The following is a 22437-nucleotide window of genomic DNA, read 5'->3' on the forward strand; positions in this document are numbered from 1 at the left end:
GAGGACAAAGAATACAGCAACAAAAAGGTAGCAATTCCAACAAGTGACGTAAAAAAAATCTTGCAGCACTGGGGAAAATTGCAAGAATTGGTTAACAGGTGGCATTGAAATCAAGGTGTTGTTTCTAGAGTCATCAATATCTTCAATGAGAATGTCATTAATCACTTTAGAAGGTGTTAAGGAAACGACAGATTCAGTCAACGTTGGATAGGTTTTTTAAACCTCCCTCACCTAAGAGACAAAAAAAAAGCAACTGATGGCAACCAATCGAAAATTCCTGAACCACAAAACCAGCCACAAGAAAACTGATTTTTTTTTACAATTTAATGGAAGATGATTTTCATACTAATCATGTGAAACCAAAGATTTCATAAATAAAAATTAATATGTAATGGTATACAAAATGCATATTTATAGTAAAAATGCTCCTTCTCACTCCTCCATTTCTTTGCATTTCCTTCATTTAGTTGAGAATAGTTTTTTTTTTTGGGGGGGGGGATTTTTTTTAAATTTTTGAATCGGGAACGGATTAATTGATTTCCCATAAGATGCAATGGAAAATTCGGTTTCATGATACATACTTTTCGAGATACGAACTGCGGTCAGGAACGAATTCAGTTCCTAAGTCGAAGTACCACTGTATTTAAATAATCAATGCAGGGTTGGTAAAATTTATGAATTGCATCTTTAAATATGTTGGCATCAATATTCAATTTACTATTTCAATTCACAAAATAAAAGACAAAATGGCCATTTTTGAAAAAAATAAATCTAAAGGACAGAGCAGTGAAATAAAGGACTGTCCTCTTAAATAAAGGACGTAATTATATGGCATGTCTCAATTCGTGGTAGAATTTTATTTGAAGTTAGCCTTTGTGATCTGTCATAATGACATTGTGAATTTCAAATGCAATATAACAAACACTTATTTCATGTAATTGAAAAATTGGACAATAGTTTTTAATCAGATATTGTTTTTCAGTGCAACATATGGTTTTGCTTGAGTCCATACAGCATAGTTTCTGTGGGAAAGGAAAATAATAGTTCAATTAGAGGCAGCTGGAATAAAAACAGTGCTAACTAATGAATCACACTATTTGTTGAGAAATACAGACTGCAAAAACCACTGTACCTTATTCGGGGATACAATAAAACTGCTTGTTTTTCTTGCATCTGCAGTATAATGGCTGTTGGGGAGGATGTGTTGTTACTGCGGGGAGCGAGTTACTATCACCGCGACGTGAACATGTTTAAACATTTTTCGTGTGCGAGGTATATGCAAACCCTTTTAATGACTTTTTTCATAAAGAAAAATCAGGGGTGCGAGTTATATGCAAGGGCAAGTTACATTCGAGTAAATACGGTAAGCATTTCCCGACAAGTTGACATCCTTGTGTTGCTATCTGTGCTCGGATGACTTGTATGGTGAGTTAAAATGCATAAATATTTTTCTCAATAATGTTTTTTTTTTCAAAAAAATCAACATCATTAAAATCAATTTAATAATCAATAATACAATAATCAATTTTACACTGAATAATATTATAAATTTATATATAAATAAATATAAATAAAATAGTATTTATAAAATTATAAATAATTATTTATAAAATATTATATAATATTATAAATTAATTAATTTTCCCCCTACTAAAAACTGCCCGGCACGTCAGCAACTTGATTTGTAAATTTTTGGCACACGGCGGCATGTCAGCAACTTGATTTTTAAGCTTTTGGCACACACGTGTGAAAAGGTTCACCACGACTGTCCTAGGAGATGTGTTTTACATTACGGGAAAATACTAAGACAGTGATCGGAGCTTAATCAATCTTTACTTCGAGTTGCCCTGTCATGAACCACATGGCTTACGCTTGTACATCCACCAAAACTTTTATATAGTCGCTATATATTCGGCATGAAACTCTTGTAGTGTCTATATTCGGCTAAGAAATAATGTTGGATTCAATATCCACTTAATTTTGAATAATTCTGCATCGCCGAAGTGAAGCTTTTTGCTCTCTTTTTTAGTAGTTATGCTATCAGTTATTATACTCAGCAGACCTCCAAGGAGCCAAAAAAAATCATCATGGGAGAGTGGCACTCTCAAATATAGATTCATTCAAACTGTACTTTTTATTTCACATCCTGTTTCCAGGAAATTTCAGGAAATGCATTCCATTTACCTGCCACTCACAAGCAAAAACCTACATCTCACTCCCTTACTCAAACCATTGCTTTTGCTCCATAAAAAATATCTGCTGCATTAATCTGGTACAAATCCTTCATATTTATATATCAATCACTTGAAAGTGCACACCCACCAACACTTTGCTTGTTAAGACCTGTTGTCGGACTTCAACGCCAATCGGTTGTAGCTTGCATTTTGTAAGTTTCCTTGGAAAATAATTACGCCCTTTACTTATGTTATACAACAGTTATATCATCAAAAATTTTTATGATAAATTTTTTTCAGCATCTCATTTTTTCAGTGTCCTAAGTTTTATCCTTATTTTGCTTTCACTGCCCCATTATTTCAATTCAACACCCCCTTTTGCTCATGAGGCCATAACCCCCCGGATCATTTCACATTTCAGCACCCCAAGGGTGCGGTACTGCCCACTTTGGGAACCACTAACCTATATAGATCACAGTACGAAAGAAAGTGGTATCAAGCCTGATATTAGAATTGGAGGTGTCAAACTTAGCTCTCTGAGTTATGCAGATGATGTTGTACTCCTAAACATATCTAGTGCAAGTCTTCGGGATTCAATTGAATAATAGCTGTAACAAATGCGGCATGAAAATCTGCAATAAAAAAACCAAAACTATGAAAATAGGCAGCAGCATAGAAAACTTCAGCTACATTCTGAATTGAACAAGTAAAATATTTCAACTATTTAGGCACACAGTCTTTAGTGCAGATAGCAAGTTAAATATGGAAATAGACAACAAAGCAAAGTTGCTTTGGTGGGTAGCCAGCTGAATAAATTTATATGAAATAAGAGAGAAATTTGCCAAAAAAAAAAAAAAAAAAAAAAAACTAGCATAGTATACAAGACAGTGTTCAAATCAGTAGTTTTAAGTTATGGATCTGAGAGTTGGGTTAAAAATAAAGCACTTGACCAAAGACTAAAGACCACTTTCTAATATCATCATCTATGATGGCAGATTATGATATTATACAGGAACTTGATACTATTAGTATTCAAGAATGTGTAAGCAGAGATAATCTAAGGTAGTATGGTCACTTAAATAGAATGGGCGAAGAAAGGTTAGCAAAACAGGTGTTTGATGTCAAGATGACAGGAAAAAGACCCAGAGGAAGACCAAAGTCTAGGTGGATTGATTCAGTCAAAAGTGCCCTAGAAGCACAGAATGTTAGATATGACAATACTGGAGTACTCACAAATAATAGATTGATTTGAAGAAAAATGTGATAGATTATAATAATGTAAACTTAATAATGTAGTTCTGTCATAGTAACCTGAACACCTCTTATGGGTACATATCAGAGATCATTTCAGCTATGATCTTAGATAAGATCATAGTTGAAAAGAGACTATAAAAAATTGTGTCAGAATAATTTGGGTTCAGGACAAAGATTGCCTGGATTAGGACATACTTGAAGGCTAAAAGTCAAGAAATCATGGAAATGTAACAAAGATCTGTATTTAAGTTTATTAGATCTAGAAAAGGCTTAAGCTGTCAATAGCTCCTCAAAACACTCCATGGTGTAAATGAGACATTATACAGATATCTACAATAGACCCTACCATTCTAATTGCTGGCATATAATTGATTAAGTGAAGGAGGTACAGGAATAGTTTCATGTAAAATCAGGTAACAAGAGAGCACATGTTATCTGTTATTTATCTTATATGGATCACTTTATAAAAAGAATAAAGTCTACAAGTCTTCTACCACAACATGATAATAGCAAATTGAAAAGAACAATGATCATAAATGAGCCAATGTGTAAATTGAGCAGGAGGAAGGGCATGCAATTTGTGGATGTGTGGAGAGAATTTGATGGACTGGAGGACTTGTATATGACTGATGAATTACACTCGAATGGATCCGAGTTGGATGTCTGGAGAAAATGTCATTCAGAGAGAGCCTGGAAATGCCGAGTCAAGGAAATGTTTTTTTTTTTTTTGGGGGGGGGGGAGAAGTTAGTGAAAGAATTGATAAAAGATGCTAAATTAGTTAAATCTCAGGTCCTGAAATTGAGTGGAATAGTGAATGAAAAACTGTAAGGGTAGTTGCGAGTCAAAGGTTATATATTGGAAATTTATTGATACTAATATCAGAAGTATACAGAATAAGGAGAATTTTTGTTCACTGGTTAGTCCAAGAAGTTATAGACATTAATAAGACTTGCTTGACAGAGGATGCTATCATTACAAGAAATAATGTAAGGAGTACTGTATTTTCAGATGATTTCAGGAACAAGATATTGGAGGGGAAAGAGAGAGAGAGAGAGAGAGAGAGGAAGAGGTTTTGCTAATGATAACAGAAGAACTGCAAGCCAAAATCAGTATGATAAGATTTCAGCAGAAGAGTAGTGAAGCAGCAGGCAGTGCATCTGAGGCCATCTGGTGTGAGGGAGAGGACACAAGACAAAATACAGTCTGTTGCCCCTATAGGCCAGGATGTAAGGGAGGATATGGTGACAGAATGCATCAGCAAATTAACACACTGAGTATAGGACAAGTTATTATGGGGGATTCAACTACTGTGACATAAGATTGAAAGGAAGAAAGGTTACACTTGAGGAAAGGAAATGGAATGTATTCAGACAATCTCTGATGATAAGATCAAAGATTGTCTGACAAGCTAAAAAGCAGCTTAAAGCAGTGCCATGATATAAGAATCTACAAGAAAAAGGGTGTTAACATTATATGAGATGGCCACGGGATGTATAAATTTAAGAAGCAGTAGCAAAATGCATACCCATGGTCAAGAGAAGAAATCAGGTAGGGGTTAGAGATGGATGAGTAGCATCATTAACTGCCGAACTGGCCAAGATAAATGAAATATCAGCCATGTTACACTTTGTATCCATGTTATTTTAATGGAATCTCCATGGCATACTTCACATTCATATTTTGGTTAAGAAATATCCATTATGTCCCACTGGATAGGTGAGCAGGAACTGCAAAAAATAATGTGAAAGGTGTGTTGCTGATCACTTTTCTCCTTATGAAATGAAATCCTATAAAACCATTAAGATTTTATAAGATTTCTGCAGAAGATATTTTTCAATATAGGAGACAGGCAACAAGCAAAAAATAATGTGAAAGGTGTGTTGCTGATCACTTTTCTCCTTATGAAATGAAATCCTATAAAACCATTAAGATTTTATAAGATTTCTGCAGAAGATATTTTTCAATATAGGAGACAGGCAAGAACAAGGAGTCAGTTTTGTCTTGTGTAAAATTGCAGTTAGAAAAGACATGAAGGATTAGTTTTTTATTGTTTTCTTCACTTAAAGTGGTCAATGGGGTTGCAGAGTCAGCTGTAAGTGTTTTGTGAGCAAATTTGTTCAAGGAGTGCAATAGGTATCTTGTAAATAATGGTTAGTGTGGTCCACCTGTAATGAGTCCTTGAACTCTTTGAAGATGTCCGAGTAATAATAAATATGCAAATAGGAAGGCCATGGAAAATAATTGCATTTTCAATGAAGAATTTACAGAACAAGTAAATAATTTTACAATGGTCTATAAAATTTTTTTAACAGTAAAATTATTTATTTGTTCTATATTTTCTCAATAGATCACTATTTAGTCTTGAGCAGAATAAAATATTATTTCATATTGAAAAGAATAACATGTAAGAAAATTTTAAAGCGAATAAAAGTTGAGTAGTTCTCGGATGTGAACTGTAGACTAAAATACACAAAGATTATTGAAGAAAAAACGAAAGAGTTTGAGAACAAGGAACCAAACCTTGGAGATTCAGTGGCAAGCCTTGAAGAAAACCCCGATTGATTCAGCCAGAGAGGCATTTGGTGAGGTTGTCTGCACGGATAGAAAAATCAGAACTCCATGGTGGACACAGGAAGTTAAAGAGGCAGTGAAGGAAAAGAAGAAAGCAGATCAAAAGTTCCTGGCAAATAAGTCAGTGTCATAATGAAAATAGGTAGAATTGTTGAAAATGTTAACTGTGTTTTGAACGGAGAACCTGTGGAACAAGTAAAACATTTCAGCTACTCAGGCACGATTTTTACTGAAGATGGTAAATTAAATATAGAAATAGACAACAGAATCAGCAAAGCTGGTGGGAAGTCAATTGAATAAATTCATATGGAATAAGAGAGAAATTAGTCAGAACACTAAATTAGCTGTATACAAGACAACGTTCTAATCAGTTTTAAGTTATGGATCTGAGAGCTGAGTCAGAAGTAAAACGCTTGACCAAAGACTAGAGACCGCATTCCTGAGAAAGATTATAGGCGTGAACAGATGGCATCAAAGGAATATCATATTAAAAACGAAGATATTAGGAAAGAACTTGACATTGTCAGCATCCAGGAATGCGATACCAGAGCTAATCTCAGGTGGTATAGTCACTTAAACAGAATGGGCGAAGAAAGAGCAAAACAAGTGTTCTCTGCCAGGTTAGCAGCAAAAAGACCCAGAGGAAGACCAAGATATAGGTGCATTGATACGGTACAAAGTGCCTTAGATGATAGAAATATAAGATCTGATAATGTTGGAGTCTTGACTAGTAACAGACTGATTTGGAGGAAAATTGTAGATAGGAAGTTCGTAATGATGTAAATTTTTCATGTTGTACTATCATACCTTGTACACCCCTTGAGGGTAACATTGCAGGAATTTGATGATGATATTTTCCAAATCTATTTAGGCATAATTTTTACTGAAGGTGATAAATTCAATATGGAATTTGATAACAGAATAAGCAAAACTATTATATGATGTGGGAAGCAAAAATATGCTATACATTGAGACAGCATTCAAACAATTTTTAACTTATGAATCGGAGAGTTCAGTTAGAAATAAAGCAGTTGATTCAAAGACCATTGTTATGAGAGTTCTGAGAAAAATTAGGGAGCGAACAATAACATTAATAAAAAAATCATTAAAAATGAAGTTATTAGAAAGGAATTTATTAAAAATGAAGTTATTAAAATGAAGTTATTAAAAAGACACCAATTGAAGATGTGAACAGAGTTAATTTAAAGTGTATGGCCAATTGAAAAATATTGAAAAGAATAACATGTAAGAAAGTTTTAAAACGAATAAAAGTTGAGCAGCTCTCAGATGTGAACTGTAGACTAAAAGACACAAAGGTTAATTCAGTGGCAAGCCTTCAAGAAAGCCCTGATTGATTCAGCTAGAGAAGCATGTGGTGAAGTTGTCTGCAAGGACAGAAAAATTAGAACTCCATGGTGGACACAGGAAGTCAAAGAGGCAGTGAAGGAAAAGAAGAAAGCAGATCAAAAGTTCCTGGCAAATAAGTCAGCTTGTGCTCTTAGAGAATACAGAGACAAACGTAAGAAACCTAAACACTGTGTAAAACTAGCTAAACAAAAGTCATGGGAGGACTTTGGCAAGAATATAGAAAATAAATATCAAGAAGGTGGCAAAATATTCTATGGAGGTTGTTGAAGAAGCTTAGGAATGGAGGAAAGAGTGCTGTTAAAGGAGTTAGAGATGATAAAGGAGACATGAAAACGGGGGGGGGGATATCCTTGAAGTATGGAGTAATTACTTTGAAAAATTGCTAAATGAAACAAGCAGTGATGACAGCACAGTGGTAAAAAACACTCAACAGGCATACAGTCAGGAATACATATCCATACTTCAAGTAGAAAAAGCCATCAAAGGCTTGAAATGTGGAAAGGCAGCAAGAGTAGATGATATTCGACCAGAAATGCTGAAGTACGGTGGTATAAAAGTCTTATAGTAGATGCACTGCATAGTTCAGAAAGTCTGGACAGAGGGACGAATTCCCGATGATTGGAATAGAGCTCTCATAGTACCCATATATAAAAAGGGAAATAAAACTGAATGTGAGAATTACAAAAGGTATTTCCCTACTGAGTGTTCCTGGCAAGATCTATGCAAGTATACTTGAGAAATGGTTGAGAAAAATTGTGGAAGAAAAGCTGGGTGAAGAACAAGCTGGATTCAGGCCAAATAGAGGCTGTCAGGATCAGATTTTCACCTTACAACAGGTAGCTGAGAAAGCATGGGAATATAACAAAGATCTGTATTTAAGTTTTGTCAATTTGGAAAAGGCATATGACAAGGTGCCAAGAGAGAAGCTATTCAATACGCTACAGTTATATCGTGTCAATGGGTCATTATATCAAGCAATACTTAGTCTGTATTTGAGTTGTAAGTCAGCAGTTAGAATTGAAGGAAGTACACGAAGATGGTTTAATGTTAAATCTGGTGTGAGAGAAGGATGTACATTATCCCCTCTGTTATTCATTATCTATATGGATCACATTATGAAGGAAAGTGGTATTAAACATGATATCAAAATTGGAGATGTTAATGTCAGCTCTTTGCTTTATGCAGATGATGTTATACTTCTAAATAAATCTGCTACAAGTCTGCAAGATTCTCTGACTAAATTGAATAACTGTTGTAATAGATATGGTATGAAGGTCAGCAATAACCAAATTGTATTCTTATTGGTTAAACCAAAATAAAAAATGATGGTACAACATGACAAAATTTCATGCCGGCTGGGGCGTCGCCCGGTTAAACAAGGCCCCCGTTGTTTTCGCCAGGGAACCAGGGCGAACAGCGAAAAGTCAGCTACTGGAACAAATCTGAAAACAAACCCCAACTCAACATCACCAGAGTTAAAGATCGGTACTATCAACGTAAGAAGCTGAATGGCAAAGAAATGGAGCTAGCTGAGGAATTAGATAAGTACCAGATCGACATAATAGGGGTGACTGAAACAAAAAAGACCAAAACTGGTGAGATCTTTCTGAGCAATAAATACAAAATGTTATATTCAGGCAATAACAATCAAGGAAAAGAAGGAGTAGTCATAGTATTCAACACAAAATATGAGGCTAATCTTCTTGAATGGCAGTCAGTCTCAAGTAGAGTAATGTGGGCAAATATGAGAATGGGGAACTGGACAATGAGACTTATTTGTGCCTATGGTCCCACAGAAGGTTCTACTAAGGTAGAAGTGGAGGAATTTTTTGAGGCTTTAGAAAAAGCAACTGACACAATGAAAAAGGAAAAGTTGGTCCTTGTTGGGGATCTAAATAGTAGAGTAGGAAATGATTGTGAGACATACAAAAATATTTTGGGAAAATTTGGAGAAAAGAGCAAAGCTAATAATAATGGCAAATATCTGTTGGATTTCTGCTCAGGACATGGACTGGTTATTACTAACACCATGTTCCAACATAAAAATGTGCACAAATTCACATGGAGAGAAGAGGCTAGGAATAAGAAAAGTCTCATTGACTATGTTATTGTTGATAGTGATGTTTTCTCCCTGGTGCAGGACACCAGAGTGTACAGAGGATTTGAAATTGGAAGTGATCACTATTTAGTCTTGAGCAGGATAAAATTGAATTTCATATTGAAAAGAATAACATGTAAGAAAGTTTTAAAGCGAATAAAAGTTGAGCAGCTCTCAGATGTAAACTGTAGACTAAAATACAGAAATATCATTGAAAAGAAAATGAAAGAGTTTGAGAACAGGAATCAAACCTTGGAGATTCAGTGGCAAACTCTGAAGGAAACATTGATTGATTCTGCCAGAGAGGCATGTGGTGAGGTTGTGTGCAAAGATAAAAAAATCAGAACTCCCTGGTGGACACAGGAAGTTAAAGAGGCAGTGAAGGAAAAGAAGAAAGCATATCAAAAGTTCCTGGGAAATAAGTCAGCTTTTACTCTTACAGAATACAGAGACAAATGTAAGAAAGCTAAACAGTGTGTAAAACTAGCTAAACAAAAGTCATGGGAGGACTTTGGCAAGAATATAGAAAATAAATATCAAGAAGGTGGCAAAATATTCTGGAGGTTGTTGAAGAAGCTTAGGAATGGAGGAAAGAGTGCTGTAAAAGGAATTAGAGATGATAAAGGTGAAATGAAAACAGGAGAAAAAGATATCCTTGAAGTATGGAGTAATTACTTTGAAAAACTGCTAAACGAAACAAGCAGTGATGACAGCACAGTGATAAAAAACACTGACCAGGCATGCAGTCAGGAATACATATCCGTACTTGAAGTAGAAAAAGCCATCAAAGGCTTGAAATGTGGAAAGGCAGCAGGAGTAGATGATATTCGACCAGAAATGCTGAAGTATGGTGGTATAAAAGTCTTACAGTGGCTGCACTGCATAGTTCAGAAAGCCTGGACAGAGGGACGAATTCCCGATGATTGGAGTAGAGCTCTCATAGTACCCATATATAAAAAGGGAAATAAAACTGAATGTGAGAATTACAGAGGTATTTCCCTACTGAGTGTTCCCGGCAAGATCTATGCAAGTATACTTGAGAAACGGTTGAGAAGAATTGTGGAAGAAAAGCTTGGTGAAGAACAAGCTGGATTCAGGCCAAATAGAGGCTGTCAGGATCAGATCTTCACTTTACGACAAATAGCCGAGAAAGCATGGGAATATAACAAAGATCTGTATTTAAGTTTTGTCGATTTGGAAAAGGCATATGACAAGGTGCAAGAGAGAAGCTATTCAATACGCTGCAGTTATATGGTGTCAATGGGGCATTATATCAAGCAATACTTAGTCTTTATTTGAGTTGTGAGTCAGCAGTTAGAATTGAAGGAAGTACAGGAAGATGGTTTAATCTTAAATCTGGTGTGAGACAAGGATGTACATTATCCCCTCTGTTATTCATTATCTATATGGATCACATTATGAAGGAATGTGGTATTAAACCTGATATCAAAATTGGAGATGTTAATGTCAGCTCTTTGCTTTATGCGGATGATGTTATACTTCTAAATAAATCCGCTACAAGTCTGCAAGATTCTCTGACTAAATTGAATAGCTGTTGTAATAGATATGGTATGAAGGTCAGCAATAAAAAGACAAAGACAATGAAAATAGGCAGAATCATTGAAAATGTCAACTGTGTTGGGAATGGAGAACCTGTGGAACAAGTAAAACATTTCAGCTACTTAGGCACGATTTTTACTGAAGATGGTAAATTAAATATGGAAATAGACAACAGAATCAGCAAAGCTGGTATGGTGGGAAGTCAATTGAATAAATTCATATGGAATAAGAGAGAAATTAGTCAGAAAACTAAATTAGCTGAATACAAGACAGGGTTCAAATCAGTTTTAACTTATGGATCTGAGAGCTGGGTCAGAAGTAAAACACTTGACCAAAGACTAGAGACTGCAGATATGCGAGTCCTGAGAAAGATTATAGGCGTGAACAGATGGCATCAATGGCAATATCATATTAAAAGTGAAGATATTAAGAAAGAACTTGACATTGTCAGTATCCAGGAATGCGTTACCAGAGCTAATCTCAGGTGGTATGGTGACTTAAACAGAATGGGCGAAGAAAGATTAGCAAAACAAGTGTTCTCTGCCAGGTTGGCAGCAAAACGACCCAGAGGAAGACCAAGATATAGGTGGATTGATATGGTACGAAGTGCCTTAGACGATAGAAATATAAGATCTGATAATGTTAGAGTCTTGACAAGTAACAGACTGATTTGGAGGAAAATTGTAGATAGGAAGTTAGTAATGATGTAATTTTTTTCATATAGTACTATCATATCCTGTATACCCCTTGAGGATACATGGCAGGAATTTGATGATGATGATGGTCACAAAAAAAAAAGGGGAAAGGAAAGGTTAGGAAAAAAAGTGACATGATACTAGAATGGAAAGAACAAAAGCCCAGAGGATTACCAAGGAGTGTCCAGTCAACAGGACCTTAGAAACTAAAATGTAAGAGTTCAGTGTTGGACAGCTGACAAAAGACTAATTTGGAAGAAAGTAGTTCATATGTGGCTAGCAAATAATGCAAACTTAATCGTGTGGTACTGTCACAGTACCACAAGATTAAGTATTCCATGCACTCCTTGATAAAATCAGAAATCTGATGAGTAATTAAAAGTAATTATTTACTATTATTTACTTCTTCTTCTTCTTCTGCAGCTTCTCCCACTTACGTGTGGTCACTGTTGATGATGAGTCTCCTCCACATCATCCTGTCTCCACATCCAAGTTCTTCATCCTCAAGTCCTCTTCTACCAGCTTCCTCCATCTTTTCTTTGGCTGCCCACACTTCCTCCTTTCTTGCACATCCATCTACATGACCCTTCTTCCCACTATTCATCCTCCCTCCTCATCACATGACCAAACCATCTCAACCTTGCCTCCTGTATCTTCGCTCCTAAGTTCGTACCTTTCACTGTTCCCTTCACATAGTCATTTCTCAGACAATCCTTTCTGGTCACACCGCACATCCACCTAAGCATTCTCATATCTGCTACCTCCATTCTGCTGATGTTATTTTTCCTCAGGGCCACAGTTTTCATAGCATGCATGATAGCTGGTCTCACTACTGTCCTGTAGATTTTGCCTTTTAGATTGATTGGCACCCTCTTATCGCAAAGCATTCCAGCCATCTCTCTCTCCAGTTCCTCCAACCCATTTGTATCCTGCATCCCACTTCCTTCTCATCTCCTCCATCTTCTTCCACTGTTGAACCTAAGTATCTAAAGTCCTTCACCTTCCTGATGACATTTCCTTCCAGCTCCAGATCTGTCTCCTGGCTGCCGCCCACTGTGCAACACATATACTCTGTCTTACTTCTGCTCAGTCTCATACCTCTCTCTTCCAGTACTTTTCTCCATCTTTCCAGTTTAGTTACCGCTTCTTCTTTTGAATCTGCACACAGCAAGATGTCATCTGCATACAATATTGTCCAAGGCACATCTTCTCTCACCTCCTCTGTCACCACCTCCATCACAATGTTAAACAGAAACGAACTAAATGCTGACCCTTGATGCAAGCCAACTGTTACTTGAAAACTTTCTGTCTGTCCCAGACAGGTCCGAACACTTGTCTTCACATTTCTGTACATCTCCCGCACCAACCTGACATATTTCTCTGGAACTTTCATCTCCCTCAAACACCTCCAGACTTCTTGCCTTGGCACTCTATCGTATGCTTTCTCCAGATCAATAAATGCCAGATGTTGCTCCCGCTGTTTTTCTCGAAACTTTTCCATCATCTGCCGTAACCCAAAGATAGCATCTGTTGTTGATCTACCAGGCATGAAGCCAAATTGTTCCTTTGCAATCTCCACCTCCTTCCTCAATGTTCTATCAAGAACCCTTTCTAGGATTTTCATTGTGTGGGACATCAACTTTATTCCTCTGTAATTTTTACAGTCTCTTGTGCATCCCCTTTATCCTTGTAGATGGGGACAAGAGTACTCTCCCTCCATTCCTCGGGTATATTTTCCTGTTATTTACTCTATTTTAATATTAGTAATGACTATTTTGCTTCTGACTAACCCTTACCTACAAATGCCACTATTTTTACAATTAATATGTGGTATTTGTGTGGTGGTATATTTAGCTTTTTGCTATTATCCCATAGCTAAACATTCTGTTCAATCTGCAATGTATTTTCTTATATTTCAAGACAAAAAAAAAATCTTATGAAGTTATTAGAAAGGAAACTGACACCATTCAAGAAGATGTGAGCAGAGCTAATTTAAAGTATCTTACATGTTGCTACACAAACTTTTGGTCTTACATATTGATTTATATATTATTTAATCCAAATATTTCTCATCTATTTTTATGTTTTTCATTAATGTGGCTACAATCAAATATGTTTTATATCATAAATCAACAAAACCTATATTCGTGTTTAATATTATATACTAAAATCCATACTGTTTGAATAAATCACCATATGAATGTTATTTAAAGATCTCAATTGTTGAGCTTTTTTGTTTTTTTCAGATTACACCAACATAAGTTATATCTGAGAAGAACCATTTGACTTTATTCTTACTTCCACTACTTCACACATTGATGACATTCACTGTCAGCTCTGCACTCTGCTGAAGTTGTTCAAATGCTTGATTTATCCTGTTCTTTGGAATAAAACAGATAATAAAAACTGCTTCATTTATTTATATATAATTAATCTCCCAAAATGTTTTCATTTTTATAAATTCTATTAAGGCTTGTATTTTTGATACCTCATTAAAAGGGGAGAAATTTCCATTTAACAAGGCTCTCTGCAATTCAGTTGCAGATATTGCACCACTACAATCTTGATCAACTGCTTGGAACCAAAGCCATAATTCAGGGCTTATTCCTGGAGGTGGTGGAGCTATAAAAACATAACAATACTAGTTCAACAAAGTATAACAGACATAAATATTTAACTTGCTATTTGCAAAATATCTAAATTAATTAGTCTACTGTTGTTCAAGATGAGGTAGTGTAGCAAATTGCACAGATTATCTCAGCACTTCACAGAATATTAAAAACACTGAAGAGCAAACAGGAAAGTATAAAATGAAATTTCACATGAACAAATAAACTTTAATGTATGCAATGTGAATGCAAGAATTTGAGTATTTTGGATAATGAATTAAAGTTCAGGAAATCATACTGATAATTTATTGTTTTGACTAATTTCTTTCTTATTCCATATAAACTTATTTAGCTGGCTTCCTACGAAATCAGAAATAGAGAACAGAACTACTAAATCTGTTGTCTGTTTCCATATTTAATTTGCCACCTTCACTAAAAATTGTGCCTAAATAACCAAAGTATTTTACTTGTTCTATAGCTTCACCAATCAAGATACAATAGATGTTTTCAATGTTTCTGCCTATTTTCATTGTCTTTCTTTTGATTGCAGATTTTTATACCAAATTTATTATAACAGTTATTCAATTTAGTCAGGGAATCTTGTAGATTTGTACTGGATTTATTCAGAAGTATAATATAATGTGCATAAAGTAAAGAGCTAAGAATAACATTGCCAATTTTGATATTTAATACCACTTTCTTTCATAACGTGATCCAGTGGAGATAATGTACACCTCTGTCACACACCTGATTTAACAAACCATCTTCCTGTACTTCCTTCAATTCTAACTGCTAACAGCTTAAATAAAGACTATGAATTGCTCAACATAATGTCCCACTCATACCATATTACTGTAGCATTTTGAAGAGCATTCCTCTTGGAACCTTGTCACATGCCTTTTGCAGATTTATAAAACTTAAATACAAATCCATATTACATTCCCTAGATTTGAACTATTTGTTTAAAGGTGAAAATCTGATCCTGACAACCTACATTTGGATTGAATCTATCTCGTTCTTCACCAAGCTGGATTTTTTCATAGCTATTTCTCAAGTATACTTACATAATAAATCTTTCCAGTAAAATGTTCAGTAGGGAAATAACTCTAATTCTCACTGTCAGTTTTATTTCCCTTTTTATAAATGGGTATTCTGAGAGCTCTGCTCCAATCATCTGGAATTTGACCCTCTGACCAGGCCTTCTGAATTATGCAATGCAGCCACTGTAAAACTTTTATACCTCCATATTTGAGCATTTCTTTTCAAATTTTCCACATTTCAGATTTTTGGCGACTTTAACCTGACTGCATTCCTGCTGGAAATTTTCTAAAACTGTACTGACGTTCCTTGTTTCATTCAGTAGGCTTTCAAATTAATTACTCTAGACATCTAGGATAACTTTATCATCCTTAATTCCTTTTACAGTACTCTTTTCTCCATTTCATCCAGAATATTTTGTCACCTTCTTGATATTTATTTTCTATGTTCTTACCAAAGTCTTTAATACTTTGTTTTCCCATCACTTTTGTTTAGCTAGTTTTACACAGTGCTTTGCTTTTCCCCCCCCTCTATATTCTCTAAGAGCACAAGTTGATTTACTTACCAGAAGTTTTGATGTGCTTTATTATTTTCGTTGACTGCCGCTTTAACATCCTGAGTCTACCATGGAGTACTGATTTTTCTATCCTTATAGACAACCTCCCCACTTGCCCCTGTGGCTGAATTCATGAATGGTATTTCTTTTTTTTTTTTTTTAAACATTTGGTTCTTGTATTCAAATTCTTTTTTTCTTGAATGATGTTTGTGCATTCTGAGTATACAGTTCACCTCTGAAATGCTCAAATTTGATTTAATTTTAAAACTTTCTTACACACACTTCTTTTCAATATGAAATTCAATTTTATCCTGCTCAAAACTAAATAGTGACCTTCCTATTTCAAATCCTTTGTATACTCTTCTTGTGTCCTAAACCAGTGGAAAAACATCACTATCAACTATAACATAGTCAATGAGACTTTGCTTATCATGAAGGTTATTTTCTTGATCATAAATTAGTAAATAATAATATTTGGTTTACCAATCAAATTGATTAATAAAATTGATCAACACTTGATCGGTAAACCAAATATTATTATTTAGAGACTTTGCTTATTTCTTGCATCTTCTCTCCATATGAATTTATACATATTTTTATGTTGGAACATGGTGTTACTAATAACCAGTTCATCCTGAACAGAAATCCAGCAGGTACTTACCATTGTTATTAACTTGACTCTTTTCTCCAAATTTTCCCAAAACATTTAGATATGTCTGGTAATCATCCCAATTCTAGTGTTTAGATCAACAAGGACCAGCTTTTCCTTTTTCATAGTGTCTGCTGCCTTCTCTAACGGCTTGGAAAATTCCTCCATTTTTTTCTTTGGCAGAACCTTCTGTGGGACGATAGGAATAAATAAGCCTCATTTGTCCAGTTTCCCATTCTAATATTTGCCCACATCACTCTACTAGATAATGCCTGCCATTCAAGATTATCCTCATATTTAGTGTTGGATACTATAACTATTCCTTCTTTTCTCTGATTGTTATTGCCTGAATGTAACGTTTTTTTTTATTTCTTGCTTAGAAAGATCTCACTTGTTTTCGTCTTCCTTGTTTCAGTAATTATGTTGATCTGGAACTTATCCAATTCTTCTGTAGTTCCATTTCTTTTCCACTGATGCTTCTTACAATGCTAGGCTCAATCTTAAACTCTGCTGACTGTTGAGTTGAGATGTGTTCCTGGATTGTTTCCAGTGGCTGAATTTTGTGCTGTTTACCCTGTTTCCCCTGACGAGAACAATCAGGGCCTTGTTTAACTGGGCAACACTCTAGCCTACATGAAATTCTATCATGTTGTACTTTCATTTTACATTGTGGTTTAAGCCAATGAGAATACAATTTGATCAGCTAAATCACAAATTGGCAATCCATCCTTGTTCTTTCAGCATCCAGGTAGGTACCTAATAGGGTACACCACAAGGTGAGGATTGAACATTAGGTCAGAAGCTCCAATTGGTTTTCTGCATTCCTCAAAAGACTGCATGGAAGTCTCTCTCCCATTATAGAGCTTTGACCTTTAAGCACCCCATTAAAAATCTCATAAAAACACAAAGCTGAAGCTCATAAATATAGATCAGTTCAGACTCCTACTGTCTATAGGATTCTTCAACAAGAATCTGTTGCACTTGCTGAACAAGGAATATAAAAAATTCAGTAGAGAGAGAGAGAAAAAAAATAGAAGTTCATTAAGTATGTTCTACAAGATGTGTAAGTACCTGTAAAATGTTGTCAGTTGCTGCATTGTATATTTTATATTCTACCTAGCTTATTATAGCTCTATTTCTTGTCCACTAAAATTTCCATTAAGCTCTATTCAGTTCTCATGTACGTGCACACTTTATGCCTAACCTCAAATCTTCGTTTTATTCAACTTAACAATTATCTGCTTATCTTAGGCTCCACAATTAATCCCTTCTATTCTTACCTATGTTAGCTTTGTTAGTGAAAGACCCTTGGATTTTGTCTGTCCACTATAACAGGTTACCAACTCCCACTTTGAGTAATTTAGAAAAAGTTATTTGTTTTATGACTGCAGCATTCTAAATTATGTATACAGCATGAGAAATTGGGTTTGAACATATGTAAGATCTGAATATTTATATGCTCAATTCTTTAAAAGTTAGTCGTGGCAATTTTTACTTTAATAGGCTCGCAGGTTTGATGTTTATTTGGAAACAGTGCATTGGCTGATAGATCAGTCAAGAGATTTACACAAACAAAACATGTTTATTTTAAACTAAGTCAATTGTACAATGCAATAGATAATTATGAGACATAAGCTCCGAAAGGCCTATCACTTGCTCAGCATGCAACGTATACAATTGGACATAACATATACAAACTCTTAATCAACTTGTTTATAACACTTAGCTATCTAGAGCTACCTCTTACATTATACTCAGTTAAGTATTCTATCCAGGCATACCTAAGTTAACATTTTCCTTCTCTCTCTATTCCCGCAATTTAATAACTAACTAATCACAGTCTAACTTCAGTAAGTATACATACAAATCTCAAGTACAGCTACTTCAACATTAACAGAGCAGAGCTTACTCACATTTGCGTTTCACATACAGTCCTAACAACTTGGATGAAACTTCCAAAGGTTCTACTACACTTTGCCTTTCTTTCTGAGTGCTGGCTATAATCTGGATGGCTCTTGGTGGTCCTGCTGTGGCAGTTTTCTCGGAAGAGTGTAGATTGATTCTCTGTTGGTAAACTAGAACTACTGGATGCTGCGAACTCCACACGTTCATAGCAGTCCAGCAGCTACTGGAAATACCTTGGACGGTAATGGCCTCTCCTGGATACCCCCTATGCCTGGGGTCACGCACCTGGAGCCAAGGTCTCGACACTAGCAAAACTGAGAGAGAGAGTGAGCTCCAAGAGCCTAGAGCCATTTTACAGCTCTGTTTATTCTTTGTTCTTTGGCTGTAACTCCCCGGATCTTCTGCAAACATGATGACGTCACTTGGGCTACCTTTGGTTTTGGAGGCAAATTTCTACATTTCACGACCTTTCGAACTTAATGGGTCAAACATAATCCGAGCTAATCCCTTATTTTTCGTTACACATAGACCTTCAATATACATTGTTTTATATACAAGTTAACAGTAGAATCATTACATTAGTTTTAAAACTTTACAATTTCTGATTTCTACATGATTTAAAACCTATATAAAAGTGATCGCAGAAATTTGTATACAATTTTATCGTGAGAGATTTTACATACCTATAAGATTCATTTTCTAGTTCATACACAAGTACTTCTGAATTCATGCTGGCAAATTTGATTCATTAGAAACATCTGTTAGTCCATCTTAATTTTTACTTCAACTGAAATGCTAACAGGAGCTAAGAGAACATTCACAACATCATACAATTAAGCATCTAAAATACTTTATCCTCCACTTACACATTTCATAATATTCACCATATTACATCATTTCTACCCACTCATTGGTGTCTGTAAATTGCATGTTTCTCTGGGAAATTTGACTGCATAAAGGAGGAAAAACCCAAGTTTCCATATGAAACTCACTAACTGACGATACAAACATTATATATAAAGAAAATATACTCAAGTTGCCCAACACAGAAAAAGAGGAAAAATTCAAAAACATCTAATATTAGTATATATAAACTATATATGCTAATATTAAATTTAAAAAATATAAACTATACATTAATATATATAAGCTATATATCTTCTTCTTCTACGCGTTATTCCCGCTTCCTATGCAGAGTCCACGTGTTACTTAGATGCGACTTCTTGTTAGTACTACTCCCAACTGACCCGTCGTCTGGTCTGCCACTGGGGGGGGATATATATTTTTGACTGTAGAGGCATATGTTCACGGGGCCGGTTTGCCTGCTTGCGGGATGAAAAACGCCAGATAAACTGGCGGAAAAAACCCTACTGACCGTGCCCAAGACCGACTAACTTGGCTATGCCTGAGGAAGATCCTCAAATTCCTCACGTCTACAACGGGAATCGAACCTGGGACACTCCTTCCCCAGGCATATGGTTGCAAAGTGCAAAGCCACTAGGCTAACCGCACGGTATATATAAGCTATATATAAACTATATAAAAAAATTAAAAATTGCAGAATAAAAAACAAAGGAATGTTAACTTGAGAATAATAAGATTAAGAATAATGAAAATTAGGAAATCAAAAATCAGACTTCACATTATTATCTTGATTGTTAATGTAGACATGACACAGATATGTAAACATACAATTTGGAACACTATTCCAACAAGTATCTCATAACTGAGACAATGATATAGACAACTGCTCAGCAGAATTCATCATTCATGCTCTCTGAACCATTTTTGATACCTCACAAAAGTTTTTGGGCTAGGTGTGGTGGCACTGTCAAGACCTATTACATGTGAAAGTGTTGGTATCATAGGCTAAACATGATATGTTGGGGTCAACACACAAAATACTGCAGCACATTGTCCTCCTACAGAATGGTTTTCCTGATCATCATAGTTCTATTACAAGCTTGAACTATACTTATTATTATTAGTGTATGATAAACACTTTAAAGTCCTCTACAGGTACAGCACTATTTCTGTAAACAATCTGGGAAAGGAGATGTCCCTAATATCTCTTTTCCCAACCCACTACCCATACATGTACTAACATATATGTTAGTTAACCAACCTCTCATGTATGGGCTCAACATAAAATTTTATATATCAGGGGCAAATATTCAGGGTGTGCTGGGTGTGCAGTGCACATTCATGGAATAGCAATATCACCGATATTATATTTTTGCATTTATTCCTGTGAAAGACTCCTCTAATTGTTTCCTGGCTTCATATGATTCCTAAAATTAAACATAATATACAAATGTTTCATGAAGAGGACACTTTTCAATGCATAAAGATTGCATCACATTCACATTAATAGTCAGTGGTGTGGTCACAAATACATACACCTTTGAGCCCTTTGAACAAACATACAGATAGTGCAGTGAGTTAAATTCTTAGCATTCCAGTAGTTTTAAACTGCCCAGAAGACAAGTCAGGGTGAGGGCTGAGACAATAACATCCAGAAATCAGTGGCTGTAATTGGTCATTGTGTCAACCAATCCAATCGGAAGTTGTCATGAGTTGCTGTGCTTTTGCATGTGTGAAATGTGAACTGATGTGTTTATGACGCTGATCTACTGAATGTCCCATTTTCTGCCAGAGCTTTCGCAGATTATATGACTGATTATAGTCGAAGGAGGTTAGAATTTGTGTATACATAAAATGAGTTATTACTATTACTAGTGACACCTCCAGGGAGTCCAAAGACTCATCAAGGGAGGTCACCTATTTTACAGCTCTGTCTTCCACCAACCTTCACCGTTCACACCAACGCCACCTATCGCCGACCACCACTAGTATTTTCACAGACAATCACAAACATCCATGCCCATGGTGGGATTCGAACCCGCAGCCTTTTGGCTGGAGAGCGGATACGCTAACCACACGGCCAACCAGGACAGCGATTATTTCAGCCTTTCTCTGATTCAATCTGGAAAAATAATAATTTCCCAAGTGATTACCTTTTCCAATTTCTGTGCATATTATATGGCTGCATTTAAAAATTTTATCAAAATTCAAATTATCTGCATCTCACTAGCATTTGCCAATGATAATCTAATCTCACCATGAAGAATAAACCATTTGTGCTTCCCACATAAACAGCACGTGTGATGCATAGCTATTGTTCATTTGACCTTTATGTTTTCCATATTTAAAATTATATTAATTGATAAATTAAAGTATTCAAATTTATCCTACAATTAATTGCATCAATTAAGATGAACGCTAATGCACTATGCACTCTTAAAACTTTCGCACATCAATAAAAATGCAATCATATGTTCAAATTGACCTGAATTATGTGTTGCATAAGCCATATGACAGCACACCCAAAGTAAATGATATATATAATATATCAATGCCACTGATATATATAATATATCATTGCCACTGATATATATAATATATCATTGCTATGATAATGCATTTTTGCCTATAAAAACTGCATGTATTCTTTGGCCAGTTTGTTTTACAAGATGAGTAATCCTATCGCCTCCATATCAGACTTGCTGACCCATCTTTAGATGAAATAACTCTTATAAAGATTCATGTCCTAGGGAAGATTTGAATCCAAAATTTTTCCAACCAAATGGCACCGTTTGCTATTGGCAGCTGAACTACAGAGAATGTAAGGTATAATGGCAGTGTATGATGAATCCTTTGGTCAGTAGTCCAAAAATCTCGGCTAGAGTAGATGACATTTTGTGTTACTGAGTTTCCAACCAAGCATACTCTCAGATGTCATGTCGAGCTTGATCAACTTGGCTACTGAGGACTTATGGATAATGGACAAAACAGAAGTATTGAGGTATGATAGGTACCCATACTTAAGCAATGCTCATGAACATCACTTTGTGCAAGCCCATAAATAAAAAATTTGAATGGTTGGCCATTCAAAACTG

At 35.5% G+C, this 22437-nt stretch overlaps 1 protein-coding gene across 2 annotated transcripts in view; it reads right to left on the bottom strand.

The window, feature by feature from the left end:
* Positions 1-22437, bottom strand: part of LOC150094586 (programmed cell death protein 6-like) — a 93081-nt gene that overhangs the window by 65089 nt on the left and 5555 nt on the right. For both annotated transcript variants that reach the window (XM_090412111.1, XM_090412110.1), the window contains exon 3: positions 14210-14343. In XM_090412111.1, coding sequence (XP_090268237.1) covers positions 14210-14343 — 134 coding nt within the window. The remainder of the gene's footprint in view (positions 1-14209; positions 14344-22437) is intronic.

The sequence above is a fragment of the Typopeltis vanoorti genome, chromosome 22 (assembly GCF_054136105.1).
Source record: "Typopeltis vanoorti isolate ZY-2024b chromosome 22, IOZ_Tvanoo_1.0, whole genome shotgun sequence".
Lineage (NCBI taxonomy): Eukaryota > Metazoa > Arthropoda > Arachnida > Uropygi > Thelyphonidae > Typopeltis > Typopeltis vanoorti.